The sequence below is a fragment of the Schistocerca cancellata genome, chromosome 4 (genome assembly GCF_023864275.1).
Source record: "Schistocerca cancellata isolate TAMUIC-IGC-003103 chromosome 4, iqSchCanc2.1, whole genome shotgun sequence".
In the NCBI taxonomy this organism is placed as follows: domain Eukaryota; kingdom Metazoa; phylum Arthropoda; class Insecta; order Orthoptera; family Acrididae; genus Schistocerca; species Schistocerca cancellata.
In genome coordinates, this window is record NC_064629.1 from 683,271,298 (window position 1) to 683,294,009 (window position 22,712).

At 41.1% G+C, this 22,712-nt stretch overlaps 1 protein-coding gene across 2 annotated transcripts in view; it reads right to left on the reverse strand.

Moving 5' to 3' along the window:
• Nucleotides 1–22,712, reverse strand: part of LOC126184836 (acyl-CoA synthetase short-chain family member 3, mitochondrial) — a 518,174-nt gene that overhangs the window by 204,003 nt on the left and 291,459 nt on the right. For both annotated transcript variants that reach the window (XM_049927427.1, XM_049927426.1), the window contains exon 2: nt 8,579–8,744. In XM_049927427.1, the coding sequence (XP_049783384.1) occupies nt 8,579–8,744 (166 nt within the window). The remainder of the gene's footprint in view (nt 1–8,578; nt 8,745–22,712) is intronic.

The following is a 22,712-nucleotide window of genomic DNA, read 5'->3' on the forward strand; positions in this document are numbered from 1 at the left end:
AATTCGGTGATTTTACTACGAGCCTACACTGCCGGCGACGTACACTTGCACTTTCGGTCAGTTAATATACATCCCGTGACAACCGTCTACGTTCAATGTCGCTGTAACTGTGTGAAAAACCACTTCATTCGGAAACAATACCATATCACGATTTTATAAAGCTTGTATAGTTTTTAACACAGATATTGTTAGTGATACGTGTGTGTGCCTATAGAACCAAGACCGCTTGTGACAGTGACATAGTCGTTGCGATCGTGTTTTTAACTCCTGGTGGCTTGAAAGACGATTATGCCTGTCGTTCTAAGACGCACCGGCACCACTCGAAAGAAAAACAAATGAGATATGTCCATCCATCCTAGATTTTCGCTCAATATCGTTTGGTGTCACCAGCATTCAGTTTTTGGCGAAGTATTGTACTTAGTAGTGAATGTATGATAGATTCACTGTGATCAGTGAGCTTATAAAGTACGTCTGTGTTCCGACATGTGCAAAGTTAATGGGTTTGACCTGTCATAAGGAGGGTATGGATTTGACATGGAAATTGCGGTAGCAGTAAGGGGAATGAAAGATTTTTTTATGTGGAAAATTATGTCCAGTCGTAAGAATGCTACAGATTTTGATATTACCAGAGCCTCCGTCGACAGGAGGGGGTATTTCCGATACTTTTCTCATCTGCGAATGTCGTAAAAAAAAAATGGCTCTGAGCACTATGGGACTCAACATCTTAGGTCATAAGTCCCCTAGAACTTAGAACTACTTAAACCTAACTAACCTAAGGACATCACACACATCCATGCCCGAGGCAGGATTCGAACCTGCGACCGTAGCAGTCCCGCGGTCGAATGTCGTCAAATTGAGGCTCCAATCATAGTATTTAATTGTAAGTACAGTGACAAAATGTATGTGGCTGGTTTCTTAGGACGATTCTGCCTGGCGTGCGGAAGCGCGCGTGGCGACTGTAGCCTGTGGCCAGAACGATTGACGTTTCCAGAACGGTGGGAGCCGTTCTGACTGGGGTACAGGAATGCAGCTGACCTAACCGTATCGCCCTCTAGGCAGCTAAATAGCGAGCTAATACTAAGTATGTTTTGTTTTGGGCAACCTTCGTGATCGCGTGTGTTCTCTGTGGAAATTTGAGAAGACTCAGTGCGAACGTGTGTTTGCGCTGGACGATTATTCCCTCTCATGTAAATTGTCCGGTTGACTGCTTCTACATATATCCCGTCTTTATTTGGTCGAGAGAACATCGATTGTGGTGTGTGTTGTGTGCATCTAGAGGGTAAGACACGTGTGGAAAAGACGTTTTCTGGTTTTCTAGATATGAGAAACCCTTTAGTTGACTTTGCAAAGTACAACGATGATTTGAACTCTGTTATCTCATTTACATTGGTATTCATTAAAAATATGGGTGGAACTACCAGTTTCCTCTGTTTTTTCGAGTTTTTACGTAAAAATATTAGCAGACAAGATAAGCTTGTAGTTACTCAGTGGTTTGCAACATGTTTCACCTCGCTACACCTAGCTAAGGTTTCGGATTTCTAGAGATATAATTTCCGCACTTTATCTTCGGAGTTATACTGTCCAAGCAATCGTTGGCAAACTGCTATGTGGCTGATATCGAGAAGTACTGCGTAAATGATATGATATTCTGGCAAACCATGTGAAAATACATATGTTCTTGTTATCCCAGAGTATGGGGACGGTTGTAGAAAGCATGGCAGCAAGCAAGTAGGTTGGGGCCAGAGACAGTAACGCCTTTGTGCCGAGGGGAACCAGCCCAGCATTTGTACACCAGTTTAGAGAGTGACTGCGGTCTGCTGAGGGCACTCTGATTGCGCATTGGGGCAATTTGTGTGGGGCCAGTTGACTCATGACTGTTGGTCGCGGTGGATGACCTTCCGACATTACAGGAAATATCTAGCGCAGTGAGCACTATACAGGCTGGTCCATTGATAGTGGCTGGGCCAAATATCCCACGAAATAAGCATCAAACGAAAAAAACTACAAAGAACGAAACTCGTCTAGGTTGAAGGGGGAAACCAGATTGGCCCGCTAGATGGCGCTGCCATAGGTCAAATGGATATCACCTGCGTTTTTTAAAATAAGAACCCCCTTTTTTGTTACATATTCGTGTAATACGTAAAGAAATATGAATGTTTTAGTTGGACCACTATTTTCGCTTTGTGATACACGGCGCTGTAATAGTCACAAACGTATAAGTACGTGGTATCACGTAACATTCCGCCAGTGCGGACAGTATTTGCTTCGTGTGGACCGTTCACCAATTGCGGAAAAGGTCGATATCGTGTTGATGTATGGCTATTGTGATCAAAATGCCCAACGGGCGTGTGCTATGTATACTGTTCGGTATCCTGGACGACATCATCCAAGTGGCCGGAACGTTCGCCGGATAGTTACGTTATTTAAGGAAACAGGCAGTGTTCAGCTATATGTGAAACGTCAACCACGACCTGCAACAAATGATGATGCCCAAGTAGGTGTTTTAGCTGCTGTCGCGGCTAATCCGCACATCAGAAGCAGAAAAATTGCGCGAGAATTGGGAATCTCAAAAAACGTCGGTGTTGAAAATGCTACATCAACATTGATTGCATCCGTACCATATTTCTATGCACCAGGAATTGCATGGCGACTACTTTGAACGTCGTGTACAGTTCTGCCACTGGGCGCAAGAGAAATTACGGGACGATGACAGATTTTTTGCACACGTTCTATTTAGCGACGAAGCATCATTCACCAACAGCGGTAACGTAAACCGGCATAATATGTACTACTGGGTAACGGAAAATCCACGATGGCTCCGACAAGTGGAACATCAGCGACCTTAGCGGGTTAATGTATGGTGCGGCATTATGGGAGGAAGGATAATTGTCCCCCATTTTATCGATGGCAATCTAAATGATGCAATGTATACCGATCTTACGTAATGTTCTACCGATGTTACTACAAGATGTTTCACTGCATGACAGAACGCGATGTACTTCCAACATGATGGATGTGCGGCACATAGCTCGCGTGCGGGAATTGAACAGCACATTTCATGACAGGTGGATTGGTCGTCGAAGCACCATACCATGGCCCGCACGTTCACCGAATCTGACGTCCCTGTATTTCTTTCTGTGGGGAAATTTGAAGGATATTTGCTATCGACCGGCCGCGGTGGTCTCGTGGTTCTAGGCGCGCGGTCCGGAACCGCGCGACTGCTACGGTCGCAGTTTCGAATCCTGCCTCGGGCATGGATGTGTGTGATGTCCTTAGGTTAGTCAGATTTAAGTAGTTCTAAGTTCTAGGGGACTGATGACCACAGCTGTTAAGTCCCATAGTGCTCAGAGCCATTTGAACCATTTGCTATCGTGATTCACCTACAACGCCTGACAACATGCGTCAGCGCATTGTCAATGCATGTGGGAACAATACGGTAGGCGAACTACTCGCTGTTGAGAGGCATGTCGTTACACGTATTGCCAAATGCATTGAGGTTGACAGACATCATTTTGAGCATTTATTGCATTAATGTGGTATTTACAGGTATTCACGCTGTAACAGCATGCGTTCTCCTAAATGATAAGTTCACAAAGGTACATGTATCACATTAGAACAACCGAAATAAAATGTTCAAACGTAACTACGTTCTGTATTTTAATTTAAGAAACCTACCTGTTACCAACTGTTCGTCTAAAATTGTGATCCAAATGTTTGTGACTACTTCAGCGCCATCTATCACAAAGCGAAAAGAGTGGTCCAACTAAAACATTCATATTTCTTTACGTACTACACGAATACGTAGTAAAAATGGGGGTTCCTATTTAAAAAAAAACGCAGTTGATACCCGTTTGACCTATGGCAGCGCCATCTAGCAGGCCAACCATAGCGCCATCTGGTTTCCACCTTCAAGCTAGACAAGTTTCGTTCTTTGTAGTTTTTTCGTTTGACGCTTATTGCGTGACATATTTGGCCCAGTCACGATCAATGGACCACCCTATATATAGTGCATGCACTTATGTTTCTTTTGTTATCTGCCTGTCTTTGCAGTATATGTAAGAGTGTCTGGTGTTCGACAGGTATTTCCAGGATGTAGAAGTGATGATTTTGTATTGTGCAGGATACAAATAGTGTTTACTACATTTATATGGTATGTGGTGATATAGCCCAGAAAGCGATCGGTTTCATGCTGAGAAATTAAAGCTTTCCTCGACAATAGCAGAGCAGTATAGTTGACGAAGTGTCTTCGGCGATAGTTTCTCTATTTCATGATCTGTAGACCACTATTGCAGGGTTTAACTGTCAGTGCATTATGACTGCTGTATGTTTATCTTCGATCTGTACAAAATAGTTTTGCTGCTGAAAGTCTCGTAATTTGCCGTCTGCAGGAAAAATGGCGGACAGTGCTCCCACACCGGAAACAGCACCAGTTTGGCAGGTAAATTCAGTAAGAGCTAATCAGAATGCTCCATTCAAAAGACATTCTTCGTGCAGGGCATACGACCTCTACAGAGAGGGTAAAGGTACCTACGGAAAGTTCTGTGATGTCTGAGAGTAACATGATGTCTTTTTTGTTTGTTGTTCAGAGACACAGCCAAGCAGACCATCCACATCTGGCTGGATGCTGTCCCTCATCCACCACTGTGCCTTTAGGCCAGCAGCTGTAGGACATCGAAAATTCCAGCCGTTTATTCTCATCTGTAGGACAGTGCTTTCAGTTCTGTTTGTGTAATTGTTCTGATTTTCCCATCTGTGCTTAGACACCAGTGTGTGCTTCGAGAAGTGGGAAAAAGCGTGCCAGCAGCAAATATAAAACTAAGCTCACTCACCGTTTCTGAAATGTAATGAACACCACGGCAGCTGTAGGACTCATAAATTTTTCTGTCTCTCTGGCAGTGCCTTGAAACAATCAGCTGAAACTTGAAATGTGGTAAACATCCTGTTAAAAGTTACAGAGATATCCACTTCGACTTCCAAACATTGTCGCTCTTGGTGTGTAAAATCAGATATTGCAGCTGATATGGGTTTTGGGATCTGTTTCCCACAAAAGCGTGTGAAGTGTCTCTGGGAGGATTCGCAATTGTATCACGATCTTTTTAAAGTCCATGTTCGAGTGTGGCAGTGGTGGTATTCATCAGAATAAAACGTGTAATTGTTTAAATAATCTCTTGTCACATGCAAAGCTTTATCTCTCTCTCTGTGCAGTGGTGTATTTAGTTCCTGTGACATCTTCAAGTCATGTATGTGACAATATTCAGCAACACCAGATGTAATAACTCTCAAAGCAGTTCGTGTTCAATGACCAACAGTATCTGTGCACTGGGTATGGAAAGGAGGAGGAAGGTTGCAGTTATTTCCAACACGTCAGTAAGTAGGCAGCTGCCACTGCACTTACTACGTGGCCCTGCCATAAAATGGCGTGGTGACTCTTGGGGCAGGGAGCATGGCATGCAGCCCATCTTCCAGTGGATGCAGAGACTCTGTGGTGAACGTCTTGCCTCTTTTGCTTTGGGAGATTGACTGGACTTTCATCGAATGATCTACAGTTACACCACATACATTCATCAGTATGAGTGGCAAAGTGTAACTTAACCCCATCCTGCTGCATTCATTATTCCATGAAGCGTATTTGTCTTCACCAAATAACATTGTTATCGACACAGTCCTCAGATGTATGGTTACAGCTAATATACTCCTCCTTCTTCAGCACAGACATCTCATCCACTGAACACAGTAAACAATTATGTCTGATCTCCCAGTCCAGCAGCTAGACACAGACTGAGTCCTTTTCCCGCCATTTTCCCCAGGCCCCCATCTTGTATTACGTCATGGGAGGGGGAGGGAAGGGCCGACAGTGCCCTCTGTTGGCGATGTTGTGAACTAAGTCAGTTGGACTCCAGACGTCATGGTGAACACATTTGATCGAGCTGCTGCCTATGACAACTCAAACTGTTTAAATAAACAATGCATGCAATATAATGACTAACATCCATGCTATTCAGCAGCCCAACACTGACCAATGCCTTTTCCCACCAATTTATAGATGGTGAGGGGCGAGGGTGGGAAGGAGGAGGGAGAAGGAGAGGGGGTTAGGTTAGTGGAGGTAGCCCAACTGACCTATTTTCCCATCAAACTTAGAACTTCCCACCATGATGTCACTGCGACATTGCCACATCTATGGCCACCATCTTGAATAAATCTGGCAACAATGCAGCATGGTGTGACGCTGCCCTTGTCCCGCTACTCCTTTAGTGTGAGATTCTTGGTGGGAAGCACGGTGTTGGAGGTCACATATAGTTAAAACGGCTGTCACTCACTTCCCCTCAGGTCACTCGGTCAATGCAGTAGACAATAGTCCTTTGTATTCTATCAGCACCTACCTCGAATCGTCTTTTGTTTTCCCCATGCTGATGTGAAAAGTACATGCTTTATATATTGTTCAGATAACAGACACAGGTAGTTAATTTCTGATTTTGTTCTATTTGTGATGGTGTTTCTTCAATTCACAACAAATACATTTTTTGCACGTTTTTTAATAAAGTGTCACTAAGTTCGACTGCAGTATGTCATTTTTGTCATGCACCAACCAGTGCATTTCAGGGGATAGCTATAAGCTCTCAAAATCTGTTTCTGTAGTTTGTCATACACATTGTTATATGAATGGAAATTCATAACTTATAAAATATGGTGAAGAGTGATCCTCGCAGCGTATTTCTCTTAGTTTTTTCCCCTTAAATAATATATCTCGATAACACACCAAGTTTGCTTCTGAAAGAGGTGATGTTTTCATATGGAGGAGGAACAAGAACGTTGTCTGGTCGAGCTAAAGGATAAATGATTCTAAATACTGTTTCAACTGAAGCAAAATCCGGGAAATGAACTCCTTCAGACCTACAATTCATGCCCTGTTATAAATATGTGCAGTTTTTCACCATGCTCACATACAATAATTTATAAATAAGAAGCGAAATATGCCTGATATTCAAATCTGTATGTTGCAGTAAGAGAAGTACAATTTTTTTACTGTAAAGAAATATGCAGTTGTTATTTTCTTTGTAACTCTGTCTGCTACACTATCTGACGTGCGGTGGTATAAAAGATTTCTTTGGTGTTACAAGCTTCTAAAGAAACAGGCAGATGTTTTAAAACTCTGAAGGTCTGTAAAAAAGGAACATTTGCTGCATACAGGACCGTTTAAAACATAGGACGTCGGATGAGGAATTAAAAGGATATGTATGACTAACTAAAGTCAGAATAATGCACTTCCGAACTATACTCTCTGGTTTATCAAACTTGCAATACCTTGAGTGAATGAAACGTCACAGTCTTACATAATAGTCTGACATTTTAGGGCCATAACGAAGTCCTTTCAAAGCCAGCAATAAAACACTGAAATAATGTGACCAGTATTAAATGACCATTACAATGTTTAACAGGAAATTCTGAAAATTAGATGGAAGTATTCTGAAGTATGTGACGGAGATTACTCGTCTCTCTCATCAATGTATTGCATTCCACTCCGCTTTTAAACAAATGACATTTAAACGATAGAGATTTTATCTAGCATTAATTTTTAGTGAAATGTCGGAGCGGAGCGAAAACATGACTCCCTATAAATTACACATTGGGTTCTAGTCTGAATTTTTGGAGCCAAACGAAGAGTGGTAAATAGACAAATAGTATATCAAACCGACCAGCTTGAGGTACAGTTTGGCAATAATATATTTAATAGCTTGAAAATAATTAGGATAATTAAGAAGCACCTGAGTAGTGATTTGAAGGAAATTACAATAGTTCACGAACAGCTGCTGCGTGGTATGTAAATGAAGTGTCAAACAGATCATATCTTCAAGGCCTATCTACTATATTTTGTGTATGAGAACTTGCACCTGTATGATAGTTCATTTTTAAAATGGCTACCTTAGAATCGAGTACTAAATTTCGGACATTCCGAGAACAGCAGACACTAGGAAGACAAATGACATCTCAAGAAGTTTATCTTTTCAAGGCCTAACTGTTTTGCGTATAAAAAGTTACATTTATGTAATACCTAATTTTCAAAACGGTTTCCTTCGAATCAAGCACTAAATTTCGGACATTGCCAGAACAGAAGACGATAGGAAGGTAAATTAGATGTCAATAAGACCATGCTTTCTAAACAAAACGTGAAAAATAGAAAAAATTTAAAAGTCAGTCAAATGTTTTGTCAACTTATTTGTCTAAAAGTAAGACATAAAAAGAGATTGGAGTATGATCCTCGAAATCATATAACGCAAATGAGGTGCGTCAAATATTCCTCTAACCTGTTTTATTTCTTACTTCACAAAAGATTTGCTTGATTTTTCAATTTTTTATTGAGATGTTTTTGTAACATTATAATCGATAAATGACGCATTAAAATTTCCTGAGGCCCGGCTGTTGTTTCACAGCCCCTATACGTCAGCTATAGGTTAAGACGGAAAGAATTTATTCACTGGCGATATGCTGTTTTCGAAGTTGGAGAAGTTACATAGCTGGGGGAAGCATATTAGTTTCGAAGTACAACTTTCATTTGATATATGTCTTCGAGTGAGCCTACCATTTCGTGAAGGGCTTTTCAGAGTTGTCGAGGACTTTGACCCAGGGCTTGGACCAGGTTACGCAGCGGCCCACCTCCGACCAGAACTCCTCCGGTTCTTCGAGCGATCTCCGGAACGCCTCCGTGTATTTCTTGCTGACGTGGATGTGCTGCTTTGGCGCCGCATCTGTAACAGAAGTTGTTTCACTCACTTCCTTTGCAAAACCAGAAAGAGACAGGAATTTTATTGATGCCTATGAATGCCTGTATAATTACATTCCTCTTCTTTTTCACAGAATAGTTTCAGTTCGTAATATGTAAATGTTGTAGTTCGTATGTGTGATTTGTCTTAGTCAAAAGGACCGAAACATTTGAAAGACGCGCTAAACTGTAAAAGAATTTCAACTCTAGCACTACATATTTCAGTAAAGCTAATATTTCTGCGATTTTTTGCTACTTTGTTGATAGGAATAGCAACCAGATTAAAATCCAAAAAATTACGTTTCTATACACAATATTCATGCAGATGCAATACCACTTAAAAAATGAGAGCAAACACCTCCTGAAGTATACTCACCGTAGCTAAACAGTGGTACGGCAATTTTTCCTCTTTTTATTCTACAAACGAGGTAGGATTTTTTTTTTCTTTTGAAGCACAGAATTAGAGAATACTGCAGTTTATCATGTTATGAGGTGGAAGGCACTATGAATGAAACAGACTACGGGAAAAGTTATACGAACAGTGCGTCACATTTTAACTTCTATCTGTGTAACAAATTTACGTAAATAATAATGGGAAGAAATACGTTTGTACTAGTTTCGCCGAATCGTATTTTGAAAATTATAAATATGTGTCGATCCGTAAATACTTTCTTCTATAAATACAAATTACTTTCAAATTAGAGTTAGCTTTATTTACCTATAATAACTACGGGGCAGGGTTCAAGACACCATGCGCCATTAACATTTAGGTTATCCGTGATTTTCATAAATCACTTGAGGTAAATGCCAGTATGAGTCTTTGAAAAGGAAACTGCCAACTTCTGTCCTTATTCTTACAAAATTCCAGCTCTTGCTCCGTCTCTAATGACATCGTCGTCAACGGGACATTAAATCCTAACGTTCTTTTCTCTCTTAAGATGTTCTACTAGCCTTGAAGAGTCTACATGTCATAGTTCTTGAGTAGGTCACACACAGTCATCCATTAATCCGCCCAGGTGAGCGACTGGCTTAAGAACCTGTCGGCAGGTAGAACGTTATCCTCGATAATCATTCGTCCATACATACAATAATTTTTGTGTATGCCACCTGGAAGTGCAATAAGGACCTTAATGGCTTTGTTATATATTAATTACATGGCAGATGGCGTTAAGTATTATTTGAGGTTGAGAATTTGACAGACGATTACCCTGGCACAAAAAGAGGCAATTAACTTTTAATTTAGAGAAGTGAAAATTGCACAAGTCACCAGACATATAAGAAAAAGTATTAGCCCATGACTACACGATTAATAAGTAACAGCAAGTAGCACTCACGTCATAAAACACGTGAAAGTAACATTGGTGGAGATAGAAGTGAAGCAAAAATAATTGTATAACAAATGGCAGTCTTAGCTCCACTGGCATGGTTTTGGCAAACTGTCGTTCGTCAGTGAATAATATTGCTTACAAGGGAACCTCCCCATCGCACCCCCCTCAGATTTAGTTATAAGTAGGCACAGTGGATAGGCCTTGAAAAACTGAACACAGATCAATCGAGAAAACAGGTAGAAGTTGTGTGGAACTATGAAAAAATAAGCAGAATATACAAACTGAGTAGTCCATCAGCAAGATAGGCAACATCTTGGTCATCATGAGCTCGGGAGCGCCGTGGTCCCGTAGTTAGCGTGAGCAGCTGCAGAACAAGAGGTCCTTGGTTCAAATCCTCCCTCGAGTGAAAAGTTTGATTTTTTATTTTCAGCCAATTATCAAAGTTCAGGCACTCACACATAATCAACTGAACTCTCCAAAATTCCAGGACATGTTCAGATTTGCTTGGACATATGCAGGATTTGACGCTCTACACACAGAAAATTTGAAGAAGGTTATGACAGAGCACAGGAAAAACTGTGCGACTGTGAAACTGTTGCATTCATTTGTTGCAGTTTATATGACAAACTCTTATGTTTTCATCACTTTTTTGGGAGTGATTATCACATCCACAAGAAAACATAGCACGGCACAGCGGACACACCAGGAACCGCGGTGTTGACCGTCGAATGGCGCTAGCTGCGCAGCATTTGTGCACCGCCGCCGTCAGTGTCAGCCAGTTTGCCGTGGCATACGGAGCTCCATCGCAGTCTTTAACACTGGTAGCATGCCGCGACAGCGTGGACGTGAACCGTATGTGCAGTTGACGGACTTTGAGCGAGGGCGTATAGTGGGCATGCGGGAGGCCGGGTGGACGTACCGCCGAATTGCTCAACACGTGGGGCGTGAGGTCTCCACAGTACATCGATGTTGTCGCCAGTGGTCGGCGGAAGGTGCACGTGCCCGTCGACCTGGGACCGGACCGCAGCGACGCACGGATGCACGCCAAGACCGTAGGATCCTACGCAGTGGCGTAGGGGACCGCACCGCCACTTCCCAGCAAATTAGGGACACTGTTGCTCCTGGGGTATCGGCGAGGACCATTCGCAACCGTCTCCATGAAGCAAGGCTTCGGTCCCGCACACCGTTAGGCCGTCTTCCGCTCAAGCCCCAACATCGTGCAGCCCGCCTCCAGTGGTGTCGCGACAGGCGTGAATGGAGGGACGAATGGAGACGTGTCGTCTTCAGCGATGAGAGTCGCTTCTGCCTTGGTGCCAATGATGATCGTATGCGTGTTTGGCGCCGTGCAGGTGAGCGCCACAATCAGGACTGCATACGACCGAGGCACACAGGGCCAACACCCGGCATCATGGTGTGGGGAGCGATCTCCTACACTGGCCGTACACCACTGGTGATCGTCGAGGGGACACTGAATAGTGCACGGTACATCCAAACCGTCATCGAACCCATCGTTCTACCATTCCTAGACCGGCAAGGGAACTTGCTGTTCCAACAGGACAATGCACGTCCGCATGTATCCCGTGCCACCCAACGTGCTCTAGAAGGTTAAGTCAACTACCCTGGCCAGCAAGATCTCCGGATCTGTCCCCCATTGAGCATGTTTGGGACTGGATGAAGCGTCGTCTCACGCAGTCTGCACGTCCAGCACGAACGCTGGTCCAACTGAGGCGCCAGGTGGAAATGGCATGGCAAGCCGTTCCACAGGACTACATCCAGCATCTCTACGATCGTCTCCATGGGAGAATAGCAGCCTGTATTGCTGCGAAAGGTGGATATACAGTGTACTAGTGCCGACATTGTGCATGCTCTGTTGCCTGTGTCAATGTGCCTGTGGTTCTGTCAGTGTGATCATGTGATGTATCTGACCCCAGGAATGTGTCAATAAAGTTTCCCCTTCCTGGGACAATGAATTCACGGTGTTCTTATTTCAATTTCCAGGAGTGTATATTAACGACATAGGAGACAATCTGAGTTGCCGTCTTAGATTGTTTGCAGATGATGCTGTCATTTACCGTCTTGTAAAGTTATCAGATGATCAAAATGACTTGCAAAATGGTTTGGATAAATATATGTATGGTGCGAAAAGTGGCAATTGACCCTGAATAAAGAAAAGTGTGTAGTTATTCACATGAGTGCTAAAAGAAATCAGCTAAATTTCGATTACGCGATAAGTCACACAAATCTGAAGGCTGTAAATTCAGCTAAATACTGAACCAAAGACTGCGATTCATTGGCAGAACACTTAGGAGGTGCAACAGGTCTATTAAAGAGACTGCTTACACCACGCTTGTCCTCCCTATTCTCGAGTATTGCTGTGCGGTGTGGGATCCGCATCAGGTGGGACTGACGGATGACATCGAAAAAGTACAAAGAAGGGCAGGTCGTTTTGTATTATCGCGAAATAGGGGAGATACTGTCACAGACATGATACGTGAATTGGAGTGGCAATCGTTAAAATAAAGGCGTTTTTCGTTGCGACGGGATCTCCTCATGAAATTTCAATCACCAGTTTTCTCCTCCGATTGCGAAAACATTGTGTTGGCATCCACCTACATAGGGAGAAATGATCATCACGATAAAATAAGAGAAATCATGGGTCGCACAGAAAAATTTAAGTGCTCGTTTTTCCCGTGTACCGTTCGAGAGTGGAACGGTAGAGAGACAACTTGAAGGTGGTTCATTGAACCCTCTGCCAAGCACTTTATTGTGAATAGCAGAGTAATCACGTAGATGTAGATGAATTGCAATTACAGACAACTTAATTTGGAAAAAAACATAGAAATTGTTGTTGGGAGGGCGAACTAAAGACTGCGTTTTGTTGGCTGAACACTTAGAAGATGCAACAGATCAGCTAAAGAGACTGCGTACACTGCGCTTATCCGTCCTCTTTTGGAGTACGGTTGCGCGGTCTGGGAGCCTTACCAGGCAGAATTAACGGAGTACATCGACAATTCAAAGAAGGGCACCGCGTTTTGTATTATCGAGAAATAGGGGACAGAGTGTCATGGACATGATACAGGATTTGGGCTGGAAATCACTAAAACAAAGGGGTTTTTCGTTGCGGCACGATCTTCTCACGAAATTTCAGTCACCAACTTCCTCCTCCGAATGAGAAAATATTTTGTTGACGCTGACATACAAAGGAAGAAACGATCATCATAATGAAATAAGGGAAATCAGAGCTAGCACGGGAAGATATAGGTGTTGGTTTTTTTTTCCGCGCACTGTTCGAGAATTAGTGTGAAGGTGGTTCGATGAACTCTCTGCCAGGCTCCTAAATGCGATTTGGGGAGTAGCCATGTAGATGTAGATGTAGATGACAGTGAACCCAAGGGGTAGGACTGTTGCAGAAGTCGCAGAGTTCGTTTGTGGCCTGGCATTGTCGTGCTGAAGGAGAGGAGGCTGCACGTGTGAACAAACTCTTCGAATTCCTGCTTTCAGTTTTCTGAGAGTTTCTCACGTACCGCCATAGTTACGTTTCACACCACCATGTTGTACGCCACTATTCGGAGTCCTTTAGCGTCAGAGGGTTACAACTTGCGTCAGCGAAGCGGGAAAGCCGACCCAGTAATGTGCGTGACATGTAGTAACACCTCAACCTATATTAAGAAAAGTTTTAAAAACTCGAAGGTGTTACTTTTCACTATGCCCTCGCTTCCAAGGAAATAAAAAATCACATAACAGACTCCGAGAATCAGTACAGAAAAAGTTGGAGACGGTATATCAGCTACCACTTTGTGTGGGGTTTATAGAGTATGAGAAAGCGTTTGGAACTCCCACAGTAAAATCTGTGTTGGCAGTACTTGGGAAACAAGGTATAGAGTCTACCTACATCAGTTTGTTGAAGAATATATACAAAATGGCTACAGCTTCCATTCGATTGCAATGAAAGAGTTGAAAGTTCAGAACTGAGAAAAGATTTGGGCAAGATGACACAATTTAACCAAATATTTTTCTGTTGCCTTGGAGGATGTCTTCAAATAATTCCAATTAACCTTCAATAAAGGATGGAGGAATTGACCAGGGCAAGATATTACCGCTAAACAGTAATTACAGGGAAAACAATGTACATTCAGTTTGCCGATAGGAGACTAGTAAAGATTAATGACGAAGTAATAGCAATAGCTGGCGAATTTGTATACTTTGGACAACTGAAAACATCATGCGTACGGATAGCCACAGAAATACACAGGATGTGTCGAAGCTGATTTTGGAAACTAATTGCTGCACTCAGGGTTCAGTTCCCAACTTGCTTTAAACGGAAAGTTTATAACCAGTATATTGCCGGTACTAACCAATTCAGATAACAAATGGACATCAAACTTTAAAAATTTGTTGATTACCCAACGGGCTATGGAAAAATGTATCTTGAGTATGACAAACAGGGACAGAAAAACAAACAGATGGATAAGAGCAAAGGCAGGAATTGAGGATGTGATATTGATTGTGAAGAAACTGAAATGGAGATAGCCCGAGCATACCCCCTCAATCGAAAATGCTTCGAGAGTGAATTAATAGAAAATAGGGCAACGTTAAGATGGTGGTACTACCGAGTCTCCCTCCCCCTCCCCCCCTCCCCCCTACACCCCCACTCGAGTACAATGCACCAAACTTTCATACTACCATGTGAAACCGTCAGAAAATTCCTTCTATGGTATGTTGTTCAGATCGAATGTCACTTTGACTTGAATGTCGGTTATGTCGTCGTCAAAGCGTTAACCCTTTGTGTGAATTTCTGTACTTTTTCGTTTTATGTTAGATTCGTATTGATAACAGCAAGTTTCGTCACTCGTGGCGATTTTTTCCAAGGAACAGTTATCCCCGTTTTGCATTTTAATCAGTTCGTGGCAGCCGTCCACGCGTCGCTATTTTTTCGGGAATCCAGGAGCGCGGGACAAACTTTGCACACATTTCTCTCTTCTTCAAAAAATTTTGAAGAATTTCCTGAGCACCTAAATTAGAGATGTTGCTCCATGGCGATTTGTGACACAACAACGGTGACATTCTAGGGTAACATATCTACATCTACATCTACATCCATACTCCGCAAGCCACCTGACGGTGTGTGGCGGAGGGTACCTTGAGTACCTCTATCGGTTCTCCCTTCTATTCCAGTCTCGTATTGTTCGTGGAAAGAAGGATTGTCGGTATGCCTCTGTGTGGGCTCTAATCTCTCTGATTTTATCCTCATGGTCTCTTCGCGAGATATACGTAGGAGGGAGCAATATACTGCTTGACTCTTCGGTGAAGGTATGTTCTTGAAACTTTAACAAAAGCCCGTACCTAGCTACTGAGCGTCTCTCCTGCAGAGTCTTCCACTGGAGTTTATCTATCATCTCCGTAACGCTTTCGCGATTACTAAATGATCCTGTAACGAAGCGCGCTGCTCTCCGTTGGATCTTCTCTATATCTTCCATCAACCCTATCTGGTACGGATCCCACACTGCTGAGCAGTATTCAAGCAGTGGGCGAACAAGTATACTGTAACCTACTTCCTTTGTTTCCGGATTGCATTTCCTTAGGATTCTTCCAATAAATCTCAGTCTGGCATCTGCTTTACCGACGATCAACATTATATGATCATTCCATTTGAAATCACTCCTAATGCGTACTCCCAAATAATTTATGGAATTAACTGCTTCCAGTTGCTGACCTGCTATTTTGTAGCTAAATGATAAAGGATCTATCTTTCTGTGTATTCGCAGCACACTACTTAATTCTGCCTGTTCTAAACAGACAAGTCGAATACTCATCTGTTGTTTACAGCTGATAGTTCAACCTCCCACTGTAATTAGTGCGCTGAACAAAATCTGTCACTGAACTTTTTGACCGGAGTGTGTATGACAAGACGAATTGATTCAGGTGGAATAAAAAGGTTCTGTGTTGGATTCGTTGGGTTAGACTTAGTGGATGACCTAATGGATCACGAACTGACGGCATAAAGAATCAAGGAGGGCAAATGTGAAAATCTAGAGATCAAGATTTATGATGAAGTCTATCCATGCTGATTCATTACATTAATTACAACAATCTACGATATCACATATGGACATAAGACTTCTTCAGAGTTACTGTGTCAAGGACGTGTTGCCTAACCAAGAAAGAATTATAGCGATTCCGAATAGACGTTTCCTGGTTGTTTTCAGAAGCTTTATTAGCCTTAGTAAGAATTTTTTCAGTCGAAATTTAATGTCAAGCTGTATAAAACGTTTTAGGTTTTTGATATATATTGATTCAATTGTTCATAGAAATTCTGAGGCAGAACACGTTATGCAGGAAGTTGCGTCACTTTGGGAGCAGTATTCCTGGATAATTTCATTAAGAAGTCCTCTGTATTGTCATACAGTCCGAGTCTTAATAAAGTTAGCTTTCAACAAGAGAACATTTTTCCATATGCTTCATTGGACAACCACGTTTATGTCAATTATTTAACATGCAATGAATCGTCATTATGATAATTTTGTTTTACATTAGCGTAGCTTTTGCAGTCGGCATTTACTAGTAAAATTGTTCTGAACCGCATCATATTATCAGTCTTAACCAATTGATCGGTCCCGACTGCGTGGCAACTACTAAGTTTAAACTCGACGCTTCGTTGACAAATTCCTTGCTACTGAGGCCGATACTTCGCTTAGATAGCAGGACTCGGCTGACAAGGTAGAAGAAACATTTGTCCTGTTTTCTTTATTTTTTAATCTCATTTTTCTTAAGATGTGATCTCACACTAGCGAATCACCCCGACAAGAAAAGAACCTCACGAGGTAATGAATGAATATTCATTTGCGTTTGAGTAATGCAAATATACCAGAGTGACAAATATGACGTTGTGTTCAACTATGTAAGGAAGAATAAAGATGGAGCAGGAGACATTCATAGCGTCTGTGGATCTAGCGAAACCATTAGACAACGAAAAATTTGGGAATTGTGGGAAGAGTTAAGAACAAAATAAAGCGACTGACCGATAATCTACAGCATATTGTCAGAGCAGGTTCTATAATAAAAATTGTACGTATAGAAAGAAAAATTCGTCTTAAAAAGGGCGTAAGGTAAGAATGTTGCATGTCAGCCATATTGTTTATCATTTATGTTACAGAGAAAGTGAACGAACTGAAATAAAATTTTGGAACAGAAATGAAGATGCAGCGGACCACCAGATGATAATGAGACGTTTCAAGACGTCATAGGCTTTGTGACCGAAAGTAAAGTGGATTTAGAAGACATGAGGAAAGAAGTGAGCAAAATCACTTAATAGCTATGTTTAAGCTAAACAAAACAAGAACGAAAGAGTTGAAGAGTACTAGGAGGGAGACTAGCTACTTGATAAACATCAAAACTGGGAAGACAAAGCAGCAGAATTGATAGCAAAAAATACACTAGATAGCTGAATCAAAGATGTCACAAGTAGGGTGATGCAAACGATGAAAGCATCGTTCAAAAAAAGACTAAGTATTGATGTAGATTCAAGGAAAATGTTTGTGAAATTGAACGTCTAGTGTGGAGTATTGTATGGAGAGGAAAACGAAACATGGCAAACTAAAGAAGAAACTGAAAAAAATTTAAAATGTTTTGCTACGTAAAGTTAACGCCAGTTGTCATATAAATCACAGAATCAAGTGTTATTCGAAATAGTAGGTGAAGGAAGAAGGTCATCGATAAAGATTATAACAATAAAAGCTCTTCACTGGAATGACAAAGGAGGAAAAAAAACAAAGATAAGAATATGTAAACGGTTTAGAGGATTTTGACTCAAGTAGGTATCGTACACAACACAGGAAACGACGAAACACGATATCAAATTAGTCGAAAATCTAATGACCATGAAATGCAAATAAAATGTACAGGTAAAGAAAACCAGACAAGGGAACCAGTGAATGTATAATATTCTTAAATTTTTTGAGTGTCGGTCTCACATGTTGCTGTTATAGTAGAACGAATGAAAACTCTTTGCATGTGACTAAATTATTTTATTGCTCGTAATAGGAAGGCAACTTATTACGATGCATTAAGAGTATCGTACTAAGCGTCACATCATTGAGTTCTGTTGAGCAGTTTCATTGCGATCTCGGTTCCACCAAACTCGGACGCCTCGGTGCCCCAATAAAGGCTGAGGACACCAAACAAATAAATTACGTTGACGCGACGAACTAATGTCAGACAGTAAATTTGTGTCTCCCCTCTCTAAGGGTACGAGAAAGGCAATAAAGTGAAGTTCGGTATATTTGTTGCAGGTACACAGGTGCTCTGATTGGATTCCAACGCATTAAGCGACCTGCCCCACCTGTCTCCCTTTTTGAGGCGAACTACCCACTAGATTAGAGCACCCGATATGACAACAACTTCTGCAACTCGAAAAAAATTGAAGTTTTTCATCGAGACAGCATGACTTTATTAACTAAGTAGAATAATATTTCATAAAAAAAAATGGAGGTAGTTTGAGGTAAATTTCCTCCTAAGACAAGAAGAGGGCGATCGAAGTCTAAGAAATATAATTATTGATATCGATAGTCTTGAGGAAGAATTTTACCAAGATTTTTATGAGAGAAATCTGACTTCCGAGTCGATACAAAGTTCTTCAGACATTAATCGCACTGAAAGTTTCACAGAAATAACCAGTGTCTTAATATCTGTGTTATGATTACGAAAAAATGACGATTTCCTAAAAGTTTTGTCCTTTTCTCGTCAATTCGTGGACAACTGATGTTAACTGTCTTTTGGCATATAACATGATACTTGTTGGAGGATATTGTCCAACATGCAGTTAACAAATGAATATAATATAGTCTAAAAACGTTAGTAATCGAAGAAACTGGCGTTATCTTAGAAGTGAGTGTTCCCAACATTTATGCTTCTTAATAATTATGCATTACCTTCCTCTTTTAATTGCCTTCATGCGTTGAACGATGATACTGTGCAGATATTTAACATGCAGTGAAAATTAAAAACGGCGTCTCAAGGGAAACGGACTTGAGCATTCTCAACGTACTCGTAGTTCTACAGGCCCATGAGGTTGTAAACTGCTGCGCGCATTGACGTTGTGTGTGAGAGTGTTTTGGAAGAAAAGTAATGCATTCAACTTGGGATTGGATATTTATTATTTTCATTACTTTTAATGTCTTCTGTATCTCTTCCACTGTAACTTCAGTGTTTTCCACGCAGCTTTTCATTAACGCCTGTGTAACACTGGATTCATTTCACTTATTTTCCAATTCCAGAGAGTGCCTTCTCTTTGTAAAAGTTCTTTTTTCTTCGTAAACAAGTAAGTCCGGATTGATGTTTCAGTTATCTTCCACAGGTCAAAACTGTTTCTTTCCGTTTCTGATTTTCTTTACTTTTCCTGTTACTTAGCATTGTCTGGAACCTGCCTAAACTTACTTTTTGTGTATCTTAGGACTTTCATTTATGGGTTAAGTACTGCTTTTCTGATAATTTAAATTTATAGAAATTTTAGTTGTTTCACCCTGTGTTGACGACTTATTTTTGACGCATATGATTTACACGTAAGTCCTTTGACACTTCTGTTTCAGAAAGGATATCATAGTTAACTAATGGCCGAATCCACAAATTTCTTCTACATGTAAAGCTGGACCACCTTGATGCGTAACGCCGTTTCCTGCAGTGAATCCGGCAGAATATATAAATTACGTTTATGTTTTGTTATTAAGTAAAAGCGACTGACAGTTAAATTGTGCTTTTAAATCACTGCAATGATAAATACTTTAAGCTATGCTGTGATATAGTATCTGTGTCTAATATAATTATGTAATTTCTAATTATTATCACCAGTTACGTTGGGTCTTTCTCTCTGTTCAGATCTCTCCAACAGTGGTATGCTCTATTTAAACATTACAACTTTTTTTATTATTCAAAATGGTGGTTGATGCAATTTGCAAACGAAGAGGGTCAATTTGAATTTTATTGTTACCTACTGTATTTCGCGGCGCTATTTCACTATCTTCCAGAGCAAAATTCCTCTAGTAAAGAGTTCAGAACTTCATTTCTCATTTTCTGTCGTACTTGCGCATATAGCAAAATATTTTTTTCCAACTATTACGTACGTCAACACGTGTACAACATTATAGTATTTCTCGTGAAGTATATGTTACACGTATCTGGTCTGCCGGTTCTAAGGTTAAGTTAGAGCTCTTGTGTTTAAATCTTAGTAAATAGGAATTGTAATTAGTCATAGTAAAAACCAACTATTAAATCCATACTAACAATAAAACTGTAAAACCGTCTTGTGAGTCAGTTTGTCTGTTTGGACACCCTAGTTCCCAAAAACACTAGATTAAATTTCATGGGGTTTTCACAGGTTACTTGAGCGTAGCTTGGGGCAATGTAAAGGCTTTGTTTGATCATATTCGAAACATAAAAAAAAGATATTACAGTTTACACTTTTCTGTAAAATCATCTGCTCAGCTTAGCCATCTTGGCATGGTACACCTAAGAAACAACTGATGATGCTGTTAGTTTTCTTAACTCAAAGAGTCGAGTAATTTATACGGGTCGTTATTTTAACTAACTGACAGAATGAAGCGGCTCAATATTACCTTCATGTACTAATTAACAATGAATTTACTTGGCTAGGACATACAGATTTACTGATTTCGCATTGTGTATTAAAAACGTAATGGCATTGCATTGCTTCTTTCGATACGCTTCTTTGCTAGGAGAAAGGAATCTATTAAGTTTGGATCGTAATTTGGGTGCCTACTCATTACATTTTGATTTCGTTTCGTTTATGAATAAAATGCCTAGAATACGGCTGAGTCCTTCTGAATACACCAGAATGGCTAAAATACTGAGGACTACGCGGTATCAAAAAAGTTCAAATGTTTGTGAATTCATGAGGGACCGAACTGCTGAGGTCATCGGTCCCTAAACTTACACACTACTTAAACTAACTTACTCTAACTTACGCTAAGAACAAAACACATGTCCTTGCCCGAGGAAGGACTCGAACCTCCAGGGGGAGGGGGGGGGGGGGGGCGGAATTCGTGAATGGCGCCTCAAACCGCGCGGCCACTCCGCGCGGCTGCGGTATCAAGAATCCAATGAAAATCGTTAGGCGAGACTTGCTGTGGTTCGAGTTCTACATCTACATCTACATGGATACTCCGCAAATCATACTTCAGTGCGTGGCAAAGCTCTCCTCGAACCACCTTCACAATAATTTTCTATTATTCCAATCTCGAACAGTGCGTGGCAAAAACGAACATCTATAGCATTCCGTGCAAGGTCTGATTAACCTTATTTTATTATGATGATCGTTTATTGCTATGTAGGTCAGCGTCAAAAGAATATTTTCGCATTCGTAGGAGAAAGTTGGTGATTGAAATTTCGTGAGAAGATCCCGCCGAAGCGAAAAACGCCTTTGTTTTAATAATGTCCACCCGAATCCTGTACCGTGTTCGTGACACTCTGTCCACTGTTTCTCGATAATACAAAACGCGCTGCTCTTCTCTGAACTTTCTCGATGCAATCCTATCTTGTAAGGATCCTAGACCGCGCTGCAGTACTCCAAAAGAGGACGCACAAGCATAGTGTAGTTAGTCTCTTTAGTAGATCTGTTACTTTTCTAAGTGTTCTGCCAATAAAACGCAATGTTTGGTTTGCCCTTCCCACGAAATTTTCTATGAGTTCTTTCCAATTTAAGCTGTTCGTAACTGTAATTCCTAGGTATTTACCTGAATTTACGGCGTTTAGATTTGACTGACTTATCGTGTAACCGAAGTTTAACAGATTCCTTTTGGCACTCGCGGGAATAACCTCACACTCTTCATTATTTAGAAACAATTGTCACTTTTCTCACCATATTGATATCTTTTCTAAATCGTTTTGCAATTTGTTTTGACCTTATGATGACTTTACTAGACGATAAACGTCAGCATCATCTGCAAACAACCTATGACAGTTGCTCAGATTGTCTCCTAAATCGCTTATATAGATGAGGAACAGCAGAGGGCCTATGACAGTACCTCGTGGAACGCCAGAAATCACTTCTGTTTTATTCGTTGACTTTCCGTTAATTACTACGAACTGTGACCTCTCTGACAGGAAATCACTAATCCAGTCACATAACTGAGACGATATTCCATAAGCACGCAATTTCTCTACAAGCCGCTTGTTTGGTACAGTGTCAAATGCCTTCTGAAAATCTAGAAATACGGAATCAATTTGAAATCCCTTGTCAATAGCATTCAACACTTCGTGTGTGTAAAGAGCTACTTATGTTTCAGAAGAACGATGTTTTTTAAATCCGTGTTGACTGTGTGTCAGTAGACCATTCTCTTCAAGGTAATTCATAATGTTTGGACACAATATATGCTTAAAAATACTGTTGCATATCTACGTTAATGATATGGGCCTATAATTTTGTGGATTACCCCCACTACCTTTCTTGAATATTGGTGTGACTTGTGCAACTTTCTAGTCTTTGGGTACGGATATTTCGTCGGGCGAACGGCTGTATATGACTTAATAATGGAGATATTGCATCAGAATACTCTGAAAAAAACCTAATTGGTATACAGTCTGGACCGGAGGACTGGCTTTTTATTTATGTTGCT